The following is a 13,253-nucleotide window of genomic DNA, read 5'->3' as shown; positions in this document are numbered from 1 at the left end:
TCACCTGGCCAAACCATGCGTTGTTGAGCAGACGGCGCCCGCAAACAGACTCAGATGAAAATTGGTACCTTGCCAGCATTAGAAGCAAAATCATCATAAATGATTTTTCTGGGACATTTCCCAGATATCTTTGACCACCAGTCAGAGAGGCAGCAGCTCCCCTTTGGGAGGACACCAATACACAAGCATAGTAACAGGCAATGAAGCTGGGGAAGGGTTTCGCCACCTTGACCCAGCACAGCAGTTCATTCTATCAAGCGATAGAATAGAGAAGCAGGTAGAATAGAAGTTCCATTTGTTGGTTGTTTCTGCTTGGTTTAATGATTGCCTTCTAGCATGAATTACTCCCTTCCTGTGATGTTTCATCCGGGAATTTCAGGTTCAATGAACTGCTTGTTCAACACATGAATCAGCATTGATTCAGACCGTTCAGCAGCTACTGCAGTTGCTATGAGTCTCTCACTGTTCATTCTTGGTCCGGCGTAAAGATGAAGTGACGTTGACTTTGAGGGAAGGAGATTGATCATGTGACTGGCTAGCGGGTTAACAAGGTTGACCACACAGATCACCCCCGGGGTCAACATCTATCATCAAAGAAGTTAACATAGAAGGCAAACAATAAAGATTTTTTGCTTGAAATTTCCATTTACACTCGATCCCAATCCATTCTTGTTAAACTTCAGTTGGTCGTCATTATGTGCTGTTCCTGGATCCCGCTAATCGCCTTGCCGAATGGAGCGGGTTTTACTCCGTAAAGCGTGCTGCAGATGGTCCGCGACTATTATTTTCAAAGGAAATCTTCGAGGCGCATGTGAGGAAATCTGGGGATATCACAAGATAGACACGCTGAGGACGAGCGGCTAATCTATGAAGATCTCTTTTGTTTTAAGCATCCTACGGCTGGACGGTATCCGCCTGTGCATGATTCCTCCTTATGACTCCGGCTAGCTCCGATTCGATCGCCTTAGTTTTCAAACATCAATCACAAACTAAATGCTATACCAAATGCGCTCGAGAATTGGGGGAACATTGCTTGAGATTCATTGACCCTAGTTCAAACCGGATCCGGAACAAATGGATAAAGCGCGTCAAAAGTCTTCGCAAATGGACGTATTTCCTCCCATGCAAACGCCTTTGATGCTGGCCTCAACCTGATTCTATAATACAAACCTAGCTAGTGAAGAGAGACGAGATATAATGCAACAAGTAAATGATAACAAATGGCCACCCACCACTTGATATGCAAACGACTAGGAATTTGCCGCCAGCATCGCAAGAAAGTGTGAAACAAGTTCCACCGGTCTTTTCACCTTCTTGGGGGATAAGTAGCTGAATAGTCATATGCATTCGGGGCTCCGTGAGTGGGGGGATAGGGACAATAAGAGGGGTTCCAATAGGCTGGCGGCGTGGCTGTAACTGGCTGCTGAGGCTGAGGCGGCGGAGCGGTTGGTATTAGGCCAACTGGTAGCGCACTTAATGCACCACCGCTGTGTCCATTTGGATTGCCCTTGGCCGACTTCTGTTTCTTACGACGTACAAGATCACCTCTGATGCCTCGCAGATACTTGGTCGCCTCTTCGACTAGCGCCCGCTGTTCAGTACTTTGCTTCAGAGAAGAAAGCATACTGGCAACCTGACTTTCAGAATTTAGATGAGGACAGGTTCGTGAATGACCGAAATGTGCGATGCCGCACAGTCCACAGTGTTCGACACCAGCTTGCTTCAGACGACAATGACCCAGTGGATGGATCCCATCGCAAGCGACGCAACAGATACTGGGACTGTCAACGGGACCGTCAAGGTCAATAACTTTAGCTCGCTTGTAAGGACGGGCTATATTCGAATTAGTATCATTCTAGCAAAATGGAAAATGAAGGTTACATACCCAATGCAGAGCTTAGACCTCTCTTGTTGGCCTGTTCAGGAGCCACAGATATATCGCTATTAAGACTATCAATATCTGACTCGACTTCGGCCCCTGTGAATTCCATATCACTATCAGGCTTATTTTGTCGTAAAGGAGATTCCGGCAACGAGTAATTAACTTCCTGGCGCTTGCGCTTGCCTCGGCCCAATGTTTCTGCCTTTGCTAGTGCTTCTTGTTCGGCTATGTGCTCTCGTTCTTTTAATATCTTGTCCCATACTGTACTATTAGGCGTTGAAGTTTCGGCTTCGTCCGATCGGTCTTCAAGATTCGCAGATTCATTTGTCCAAACCTTCACAAAACTAAACTGGGATTCAGCAGAGGTATCATCGCTAGTCTTTGTATTCTCGCTTTGTTCTAGGAGCTTCTCAATTGACTTGTGGTCGTAATGAACATCCCCCTCATCGTCGTCGTCAAATAGCGCGTCCGCACCATGGCAAAGAATAGATGCCAAATCAACTCCCGCATCCTCTTCTGCATCCATAAAACCAATTAGGGCTTGATCAAGAGCCATCTTCTTTCGCCCAATTTGAATTATTTTTTCTTCGACGGTTCCTTTGGTCATAAGCTGGAAAACAAGTACTTTCCTTTGTTGGCCAATCCTATGTGCTCGAGAAAGGGCCTGAATATCTTGATGCGGATTGAAATCAGGATCCATGATAATAACAGTGTCAGCCGTTGCAAGATTAATTCCCACTCCACCTGCCCTAGTAGATAGCAAGAATGTAAAATAGGGTGAATTCGGTGCGTTAAATTGATCGATTCGTTTTTGTCTCTGCAGTGAAGACAGAGACCCATCCAACCGTAAATGTAGCAAGCCAAGCCCATCGAGGAAATCTTCGATGATGTCAAGAAAGCCGAGAAACTGACTGAAGATGAGAACACGATGACCGCGTTCTTGGAGCTTTGGCAAAAGAAGCTCTAGAAGTTGCAGTTTTGAAGAAGCTTCAACAAGATTTCGGTGTAATAGCGTGGAATTCACACCACGTTCTTCAATAGCATTGCTGTAAACAAACGGGTGACATAGGCACTTCCGAAGCTGAATGAGAATGTTATTCAGATTGTGCCGCTCTGACTGCTTCAAGGGACCAGCTTTCTTGAAAATGGCTTTGATCAGCTGCGGATTTTTGGCCAGGATTGATTTGTACAACTTCTTTTGAACAATTGTCATTGAAACTGGAACAATTATTTGTGTCATTGGTGGAAGGAAATCTAAAACCAAGGCTTTGGTCCTTCGAAGGAAAAAGGGAAAGATCATTTTGTGAAGTTCAGTGATGTTGTCTGCTGTCAGATTTTGGTAACGGGATTCAAGCTCTTCGGCGTCTTTCGAGGGGTCACAGAACTGAATGAGATTAAACAATTCGCGGATATTATTCTGTAAAGGAGTCCCGGTCAAGAGAAGTTTGAATGGAAAGTTGATCTTTGAGAGACAATCATAAAGCTGGCTTTTGTCGTTCTTCAGTCTGTGCCCTTCATCAACCACTAACCCCTGCCATGGGATTGTCGAAAGGACCCGACGCCCCTGGTCATCCGTCATAGTTTCATATGACGTGACAACAATATGGCATCTCAACCCTCCTTTGGCATCGGGAAACATTTCATAATCGCGAACTAACTTTCGCGAAGTTGAGAGGCCATAGTAAGTCACAACGCGGAGGCTAGGTGCCCATCTCTTGATTTCAGAGCGCCAATTGGGAACAGTAGAGTTCGGGACGACAACAAGAAAAGGCCAGCAACTATGATCCTGAATAAGAGTTGCAAAGAACGCGATAACCTGTATAGTCTTCCCTAAACCCATTTCATCTGCCAATATTGCATTCTTTTGTTGATGCCAAAGCTCGTACATCCAGTTCAAGCCCTGAAGTTGGTAATTCATCAGTTGCCCACCAACAAGAATGCTAGGCTGCTCCCGCTTCACCAAATGGTCCCCAAAGTTCTTAGACCTAATGCTAAGCAAATGCTTCTTCAACCTAATCCGGTTTGGTCGCTGAATATAACGGCCCTGTACCCAGTTTGCATAGGCAACCTGGAAACTATTCCATTGATCGGTATTCGAGGGATCAGGGGGCTTTTCCCATACTGCCTCCTCATATGTGAGTCCTTTATATTTGGCGTATACCTCGACCACTTCCCCGATACGAGCCAAGTCGATTTCATATGTCCTATTTGAGACGACATTGGAATAGCGAATATCAAGGGCAATGTCGATTTGTAAATATTCTTCCGGAATTGCGTCCTCTGTGGACATACAGGGTTTTAGGCTTTTTGTTGATTTATGGAATGCCTTACGCATCGCAGCAGCAGTAACACCCCATACCCAATCTCCACGCATCCATGTTACTTTGAAATAAGAGGATTTCCGCCATTTGACAAGATACTCTTTTGAAAGTTCAGGCAACATGTCTGATGTATAGCCCGGAGTATAGCTGTCAAGGTCTAGAGGTCTCCATGCGACAAGAGCTTCAATTTCTCCAGGTGCAGTCAAGCAATCTTGGCATTGCCATTGTCGAGAATACTCACTGAACCGCCGCTTACACAGTTCATAGTCATCCTCAAGGCTTCCATTGTCATTGTCGTCATCGCTATCCGCGATGTATGTTTTCTTTGACTTAGGGGGCAAATGGGACATGTGCCAGGAACGCTTGCATGTCATGCAGCGAAACATAACATTCTCAGCATTGTTGATTTGGCCTATGTCAACAGCAATACTAGGGTCGACACCTCCATTCTCTTCACGTTGCGTCTGTTCCTGGCGAGCAGTTAATTGAGGCCGTAAAGGACTTGAAAAGAAACCAGCCTTATGGCATTTAGAACAATTTCCTAGGTGTGGTGCAAGCTTGTCTTTTCCACAGGCAGTCCCAAGACAAGCACGGCACTGCAAAATGAAGTATCCATTGTTCACTTTGGTAACCAAGTGGAGGCGTTGGCCACGAGGTCCAAGGCAGGTCTTGTGGTATGAGCTGGTACAACCCTGGCAATACACTAAAGGGCCGGGATCTTCGTAGAGGCAAGTAGCACAGGCTTGCTGGTGATGGGTTCGGAACAAGTTATCTCGGGGAAGGACTTCAAACACTTCTCGAGCGCCAGAGTACTTTGAGCCAGTTTGTGCAACCTCGACTTCTGAAATGTCATCCTCCTTTCGTTCTGCCAGACTTGTAGCGCCCTTCCGACTGTTCCTGACCCGTTGACTACGTCTTCGTCCAAGCGTCACATCACCATTTAGCTCATCCGAATCATCCTGGAGGTCACTGAAAGCATGAAGTTTAGGTCCAGAAGTAAGCCGTCGAGACCGGCGAACAGGCTGCATGTATGAGGATCTGCCGGAATTGGAAGATGTTTGATCTTCTTCGTCTGACGAGAGATTAACCGTTTCAATATTTATGAAGGCATTTTCTTGGGTGCGCCTTGATCGTCGTAACGGGAGTGTCTTTCTTTTGAATTCTGACAGAGCCGCCGGTCCACCATCAAGATCTAACAGGCCACCACATGAGATCTATAGTGCTGTGAGCAGAGGAAAAAAGAGACCACACAATCAAGTTTACCTCTATAATATCACCACTGCCGAGTTTGACCAGGTAAATATCATCATTCAGTCGGGATATAATCTGATCGACGTGGGAATGGCCAGGCAAGTAAAGAAATCCACAATCATTATCCACTTCTGGAACAGAAACACATACAAGTCGGTTTTCGCATGCTTGGGTTTTCTGTGAGCTCGATTTCGCTGTGATAAACTGGCTGAGGACATTGGTCGCCGCATCATCATCTTCGTCTCCGCTGCTCAATATCTCTACTTCGCTCGAATTCAACATGCTCCAGTGTGACTGCGCCTGATGCTGGGGAGAACTTGAAATAAAAACGAAAAATGAGATTGTATCGCGTCCGTCGGTGGCTTCCGGCTCACCTGGAGGAAAAATAGCGAGGGTCGTGGTGGGTTGAGAACGAGAGACGCGTCTGGGGAGGGATGATTTAATTGCCTTTTTTAGCGTGACGAGACCAGTTGAGCTGCAGGGTCGGCCTAACCCAAACAAGACTAGGGCTGGGACTGTCAGCTGCTTAGTAAGCACTATTAATGAATCCGACAATCTGTTGCCTGAAATCTCATATTTTTTTGTCTGCAACAGAAAAGGAGAGAAGCCGCTCCTTGTCTTCTTTAGAGACAATGGGCTTGTTTTTTAGGGGCCTTTGCCTATCTAGAGCTTCTCAATCTGTCTGGGGCAAACCGCTTAGCGCTCGGAGCTGTCGGTGTGCTTCTTTGAATTCTGCCATTTCCAACGGCATTCGCAAAGACCGTTCTGTCGCCGGCCGCAATCCAAAGCCTTGGGACAAACAAATATCTAATGCCGAGAGCCGCCCGCACAGCCGTGAGCTTGAGTATAGCGGCCGGCAAGGACCCCGTTCGCAACAAGGCCGAGAACGCGGACTGAGGAGAGATTCCCATAACCGTGATTTTGACATTGGCCGGCAAGGAACCGGTTCGCAACCAGGCCGAGGATACGGGCGAAGGGACTTCCATAATCGTGAACTTGGATATAGCGGCCAACGAGAAACCAATTTTCGACAGGGCCAGGATCGCAGACCAAGGGACGATTTTCATAGACCTGAGCTTGACTATGGTAGGGAGGCTCGTCCACGACAGGGCCAGGGAGGCAGTGACCTTCATAACCGTGTATCTGAAATCAGCGGCGAACGAGAAACTCGCACAAAAAGTTGGTGGAAATATTCTTCAAATGGGCGAGCTCCAATAAAGCGAAAGAAGGGAAAGAAAATTAAGCCAACAATCGACAGCCCCGTATCTTTAGTCTCCAAAGTATCACTTGTCTGCCCTCGATCCGTTCCACACACCAATGCCGTCTCCGAGTTCATATATGGCTATTCTGCGGTTCGTGCAGCTGTTCTTGCTTCGCGTCGCAAAATCTATGCTTTGTATATCTACGATGCCGACCCAAGCTCAACAAAATGGGCCCAACCAGAGGTCAATGCTCTTCAAAAACACGCAACTGTTGCAGGTGCGACCGTAAAGCTTGTCTCTGGTACCTGGTTGAAAATGATGAACAGGATGAGCGATGATCGACCCCATAACGGATATGTTGCCGAAGTATCTCCACTACCGAAACTTCCCGCGACAAGCCTCAAAGCGGTGACCACATTACCGGCTACCCATTTTACTGTTAATGTGGCATCACAGCCTAAAGAAGAAGCGGATATCAATGGCTCTGATGGCCACATTCCACTTATGTCACAACGAAACACTGATCACATCTCTCAGCAAACTCCTCGGTACCCTTTTATCCTCCTCCTTGACGGGATTCTCGACCCCGGAAATCTGGGCGCTATAATTCGAAGCGCGTACTTCTTCGGCGCCGACGCTATCGCATTCTCCTCCCGGAACTCAGCACCGTTATCCGCGGTGACTATCAAAGCGTCGGCCGGTGCCGCCGAAAACATGCCTCTAATCTCCATTCACGACCCAGCTACATTTATAGACACGTCGCGCGGCAATGGCTGGCGTTTCTTTGCCGCAGAACCGCCCGCCTCTACGTTTGATGATAGTCAGGCACAGGTTGATACCATGCTGACCAAAACTCCTATTCTCTCACCACATAATCTATCGGCGGAACCTCGCAAATCCCCTTGTGTACTAATGCTCGGGAGTGAAGGATACGGCTTAAGCAAGTATCTGAAGCGGAAAGCCGATGCGTTTGTGGCTATCCCCGGTGCGCAGGCCGCTGGCTTATCCGATGACCCCGCAGGGGTCGATAGTTTGAATGTCAGCGTTGCGTCAGCCCTACTATGCCAGGAATTCTTGCGTGAACCGTCTCCAGGACAAAATTATCCGAGCCCAATTAGACCTAAAAGTCCAACGGCATCTGAATCTGTGAAAGAAACAGAGGAAGACCGTGTCTTTTAGATGCCGTTACGCTTCATTTGGAATCCAGCTTTCTCCGTATTATATATTCTTGTTTGCTTGGGATAATGGGATGCATAGGGGGAGCTCACGGCTAAATGTATTATCAACCTTCTGGCGTCGGGGCGTCAATGGGCGAACAGATAAATCTCTTATGTAGTTATTCCAGCAGTCATTGGTTGTTTCATCATCATGTCGTGGCTTAAGAATTGGAATCTGGCTTATTTACCACCGGACATCCTAATTAATAGTTACAAACGAAGATTTTATTCTGAACGAACACTGCTGATAGAACAAACAAATTGAATAGCGTAACACCACACTCGGCTTATGTAATTTCGGGAAATAAAGGGGCCCGTGCTCGCTGTGGACTTCCCACTAGAACGACATTCATCAACCTCATCCCCCGATGCATCGTATCAAAACATCATATAACTATAGCACACTCTGGTTTTCGTGATTTTTCTCAGTGAAGGTAGTAGCCAAGATTACCGATGCTCCTGGCTTTCTTCATTTCTCATCAACGCCGCACTGGGATGCCTTTCCGGCCGTCAGTGCCCCGCCGCAAACCAGGGCCAGGAGATAAAGATGGAGAGTGATACGAGCAAAGGTAGCAGCTTGACGATAGACTCCCGAATCTGGAAGCGGATGCTAGTTCTTTCAGGAGATATCCACTGAGATGCACCGGCTTCTCTATTTCGGCTCTTGGCCTCGTTGACAACAAGGCGACGCCCAATCATGATCATTCTCATCGCAGCCTCCGCACTCTCAATCAGAAGCTTTGGTGCCTGAGCTACGGCGTTTTCGAGACTTGTTGGAGCTTGGATAATGCTTGTAAAAGCATCTATTCCGGCACCATAGTTAACTGTCGCGCCTGCTCCAATCGTTCCCGCGATTGCGACAACAGGAAGGCCGCATCGTTTGGCTCGTATCGCCAGTTCGCCGGGGATTTTACCCCTTGGTGTCTGATAATCGATTCCGCCCTCGGCAGTGAAAATCAAATGGCATTCATCGAATAGCTTTTCGATCCCGAAATACTCTGTGATCGCTTCGAACCTGGGACGCAATGTCGCACCGATCAACGCAAACCCAGCTCCTAATCCTCCCGACGCTCCTCCACCTGGCATCTTAGCCAGATCCATCCCTACATCGTGCTTAACAACTGCCGCATAGTTTTCTAGTGCTGCTGCAAGTTGGTCAACTTGCTCCGCCGTTGCACCCTTTTGCGGCCCGTAGACCCTGGCGACGCCGTTGGGCCCACATAGAACGTTTTTCCAATTGCAAAGCACATCGATTTGGACCTTCTTCAACCGTGGATGGATTCCAGAAAGGTCAACCTTAGCCAACTTAGCAAGGCTCCCCCCTCCGGCAGCTTGCGGAAGCTCGCATTCTTTGTTGTCGAGAAACCGTGCTCCAAGGGCCTGGCACATACCAACTCCGCCGTCACTCGTTCCTGAGTCCCCGCAGCCAATCAGGATTCGGTCTGCGCCATGGTTCAAAGCGGCATTTATCAATTCTCCAACTCCGTATGTTGTTGTCCTTGTTGGATCTCGTTGGTCTTTAGGAACCAGGCGGAGCCCCGCGGCTTCAGCAATTTCGATAACAGCAGTTCGTTGCCGTTCTCCCCCAAGAAAACCGTAGAACGCATTGATTTTATGTTTAACCGGCCCGGTGACAGCCAACTCTTTGTGTTCCCCTCCAGTGGATGCTACCAACGCACGAGCAAACCCTTCACCTCCATCAAATAGCGGTACCTTTCGTACTTTGGCATCGGGGGCAGCGCGTAAGATTCCGGCTTCGATGCAATCCGCAGCAACGTGGGGCTCCAGGCTTTCTTTGAAGCCACTTGGAGCAACGAGGATATTCATGTTTGCTCTTTTCAATGTCTTGGAACAGTCAGAGAAGTATTTCACAATTCAGGTCTCCGTGAACCAGAGAAATCGTCCCGACGACCGCATTTACTTTGGCGCAGGGATGGAAAACGAAGATCTACTGTTTGTGGCATCTTCATAGTGGCTTTATATGATGTGTCGAGCGGCGAACCGAGCCGATGTGCCACAACAACGGTTGACAACCGTCAAACCCGTTTAAGGCCATGTCTAAGCCAAGCCAATGTGCAATGGAGACATTGCCCGCGTATCTGCATCTGAAGCCGGCGTTTCCAGTTTCCTATTTCTCTACAACCTGGTGAAGCTTCTGGCCTGTATGCATTTCTTGTCAATCTCGAAGGCTTTCGAAACTCCATTTACTGTGGGGTGAAGGCAACCCTTACAGTTCGGAAACCAAGGGAGCGCCTAATGAGAAGTCAAGGGAGTTCCACTTGAACTTCCAATTGCAGCTGAAGTCTCTCTACTGACGTGGCATCACAGCCCTGAGAACACAGCTATACAAGCACTTTGATATTGATGCCCTGGTTACAGTTGAATTGCTCTTCCGTCAATCGGCTTCGCCCAAAAACGGCTAAGCGCGTTTGGAACTTCCAGATATGGTTTAGCGCCGTGACATCACCCGCTATCCCGTGTTTGGTTAAGCTTTATTCCGCGTTTCTTCTGCACCTGCAGAAAAGCGCTTCCTGTTTCGATGCTGTGCTCGCGTGCCATGATGCCGTGAAGAACCATTGCCGGCCGATCTGGGTCATGGTTGGTACCCTCACCGCCCCCGGTATCCCGGAGCCTCTCATGCACAGTGGCTTGGTCGTCGATCCGATCCTCCCCACACCACTTGGGTTGGCAGGAAAATTGTGACTCCAGCATGCCCCATGCTTTTTGACTCGTCGTGCTTTGTCGCTTCGACTATTGCTTTTTGAGACTAGAAACGGCTAGGTTGCCATCTTGGGTGGCGACGCATCCCTGGCGTGGCTACTCTCACTGAGACCGGGGACAACGACCGAGGAGACGTTTGATGCAGTGTCACTTTCCTCACGATGCATGCACATATATTTTTAACCCGTCTATGCCAGGTACAAAACAGAGGGATCATCCCCAGAAAGCCCGGACGTTGCCAACCCGCCCGTAAATAGCCTTCTTTTCTTTTTGCCATTTTGCTTTCAAGAACAGATCTAATCTGATAGGCTCGATCCACCGATCGGAAAGTTGTTTTGTGTCACCGGTATTTCTTTTTTTTTTCTTTCCTTCTCCAACCCGGGTTGAACTTGGAATTTCAATCTTCTAGTTAAAAACATCACTGTACACAATGGTTTCTCGTGCTCCAGAAGCCGGGCCAGAGTCGTCCACCATCTACTCAATGGATAAGAATGCAGCAGTTGAACAAGGGCTATTTACAAATAACCCAGGCGGCGGAATGGCAAGCGACCATGAAGAGGGCAAAGACGACGAAACTTTGGTATGTCTACGGAGTATACATAAGCTTAAATTGTATCTGAAAGGCCTAGATAACTGACTATCAGTTTGCAGGTTACTTGGTCCGGCCCGGATGATCCTACCAATCCCTTGAATTGGGCAAGAAGAAAGAAATGGGTTTGCACATGGATCATCGCACTCTTTGCTTTTGTTTCACCTATGTCTTCGACCATGCTAGCACCAGCTCTATCAACAATTGCCAAAGAACTTCACATTACCAATTCCATGGAGCAAGCTCTAGTCATGTCAATCTTTCTTCTCGCTTATGCAATCGGCCCGTTTCTATTGGGACCATTGTCGGAGATCTACGGGCGCGTGGTTATCCTCCAGTCGTCGAATATTGTATATCTGATTTTCAACACTCTTTGTGGGTTTGCGCAGTCGAAAGAGCAGATTCTTGCTTTCAGATTTGTGAGTGGTTTGGGTGGGAGCGCGCCTCAGACAGTAGGTTGGCCTTATTGTAGTATTTCCACCGGTATAATTGCTGACCCCTCATGTCCGCTTAGTTGAACGGAGGTATGTTGAGTGACTGTTGGCGCAAAGAAGAGCGCGGCAAGGCCATCGCGATATACAGTTTAGCGCCATTTATTGGTCCTGTTGTTGGACCCATCGGTATGCTCCATATCCCTAGCTTACGCTGCTTAAGCCGATAACCAAAACTAAGGAAAATGTTAGCTGGTGGTTACATCGCACAATATACCTCCTGGCGATGGATATTCTGGGCCACCTCAATTTTTGATGCAGCTATCCAAATTGGTTCCTTTATATTTCTCAGTGAAACTTATGCGCCCAAAATTTTGGCGGTCAAAGCAAAAAGGCTCCGGCGAGAAACAGGGAATCCTCATTTGCACACGCAATGGGAAACTCCCGATCGAACCCTCGCTCAAATTCTACGCAAAAATTTAGTGAGGCCATTAATCATGCTTTCTACGCAACCGGCGATTCAGGTTCTTGGGCTTTATAGAGCGTATCTATATGGCCTGATGTATCTTGTGTAGGTAGCACCTCTCCCTGAGCCAATAAATTCCACAATCATCTTCTCATTTTCTTTTCTGAAGGTTGGCAACGTTCCCTCTCGTGTGGGAGCAGGCATACCATTTTTCTCCCGGAACCGCAAGTTTGCATTATATTGCTCTCGGTGTTGGTTTTATTATTGGGCTGCAGATCTGTGCGCCTCTGAATGATAGAGTAAGTTTCGGATCCCAATCCCGTATTTACTTCTAGGCTAACAGGCCTCTAGACATATTGTGCCCTCAAAAAGCGCTACTCTCATGACGGCCGTCCCGAGTTTCGTATCCCTCTCATGGTTCCCGGCGGTCTCCTCGTTCCTGTAGGAATATTTATTTACGGCTGGAGCACTCATTACCGCACTCACTGGATCGTCCCAGACATTGGTTGCGCTATCTTCGCCATGGGCCTGATTATTGGCTTCCAATGCGTTCAATCCTATGTTGTCGACGCATATAGTAGGTATGCCGCGAGCGCGACCGGCGCCGTCGCATTTATGAGGACAATGGCAGGTTTTAGTTTTCCACTGTTTGGCGCGGAGCTGTATAAACAATTGGGACTCGGATGGGGAAACAGTTTGCTTGGGTTTATTTCCGTGGCCTTGGGGATCCTGGCACCTTGGGGATTGTGGCGATTTGGAGAGAAACTCAGGGCGATCAGTGATTATTGTGCTGGATGAGATTTACAGGCATTGGGCTTCTCGCCCTGCCTGCTAGTTGAATCTTGGAAGATGTGTGCCGGATCTCTCACATCGTTTTCTCTCCGTTTTGAATCCGTCTGACACAAGGTTCATTGAGGGCCCTATACCACGGTCACCCAGAGCTTTAGATTTCGTTCAGTTTGCGAATCTACGCAACGAGTTTTTGTTCCCTCTTTCAAAGCTGACCTAGCCTGCGAAGAAGTCGTGTATTTCCAGGCAGATAAAAAACTACATTTGTATCACCAAGTTGGTTGCGCCGGCCTCTATAATTCTTCCTTTCTTTGGCTAACCAATCTCTAATGCAGGGATGCATGGATTGAAATTTCTTTTAACAGCGAAAAGTGGGGCGATTCC

The 13,253-nt window shown here is 47.9% G+C and overlaps 4 protein-coding genes across 4 annotated transcripts; 2 read left to right on the top strand and 2 right to left on the bottom strand.

The window, feature by feature from the left end:
* Positions 1-1,306: 1,306 nt before the first annotated feature.
* On the bottom strand, positions 1,307-5,231 carry UREG_00572 (uncharacterized protein; the record flags this gene model as incomplete). Its single annotated transcript, XM_002541012.1, has 2 exons — positions 1,307-1,833; positions 1,886-5,231. The coding sequence occupies 2 exons, from the start codon at positions 5,229-5,231 to the stop codon at positions 1,307-1,309; spliced, it is 3,873 nt and encodes a 1,290-aa protein (XP_002541058.1).
* An 855-nt stretch (positions 5,232-6,086) lies between these two features.
* On the top strand, positions 6,087-7,835 carry UREG_00571 (uncharacterized protein; the record flags this gene model as incomplete). Its single annotated transcript, XM_002541011.1, has 1 exon — positions 6,087-7,835. One exon carries the CDS (start codon positions 6,087-6,089, stop codon positions 7,833-7,835), a length of 1,749 nt encoding a protein of 582 aa, XP_002541057.1.
* A 548-nt stretch (positions 7,836-8,383) lies between these two features.
* On the bottom strand, positions 8,384-9,700 carry UREG_00570 (uncharacterized protein; the record flags this gene model as incomplete). Its single annotated transcript, XM_002541010.1, has 1 exon — positions 8,384-9,700. The coding sequence occupies one exon, from the start codon at positions 9,698-9,700 to the stop codon at positions 8,384-8,386; it is 1,317 nt and encodes a 438-aa protein (XP_002541056.1).
* A 1,324-nt stretch (positions 9,701-11,024) lies between these two features.
* On the top strand, positions 11,025-12,919 carry UREG_00569 (uncharacterized protein; the record flags this gene model as incomplete). The annotated part of the gene is made up of 7 exons (XM_002541009.1): positions 11,025-11,174; positions 11,246-11,602; positions 11,698-11,803; positions 11,867-12,185; positions 12,250-12,379; positions 12,432-12,657; positions 12,888-12,919. 7 exons carry the CDS (start codon positions 11,025-11,027, stop codon positions 12,917-12,919), a joined length of 1,320 nt encoding a protein of 439 aa, XP_002541055.1.
* Positions 12,920-13,253: the final 334 nt, after the last annotated feature.

The sequence above is a fragment of the Uncinocarpus reesii genome, genomic scaffold (genome assembly GCF_000003515.1).
Source record: "Uncinocarpus reesii 1704 scaffold_1 genomic scaffold, whole genome shotgun sequence".
NCBI lineage: Eukaryota > Fungi > Ascomycota > Eurotiomycetes > Onygenales > Onygenaceae > Uncinocarpus > Uncinocarpus reesii.
The sequence above is the reverse complement of the archived record's forward strand: the minus strand, read 5'-3'. Positions and strand labels throughout refer to the sequence as shown.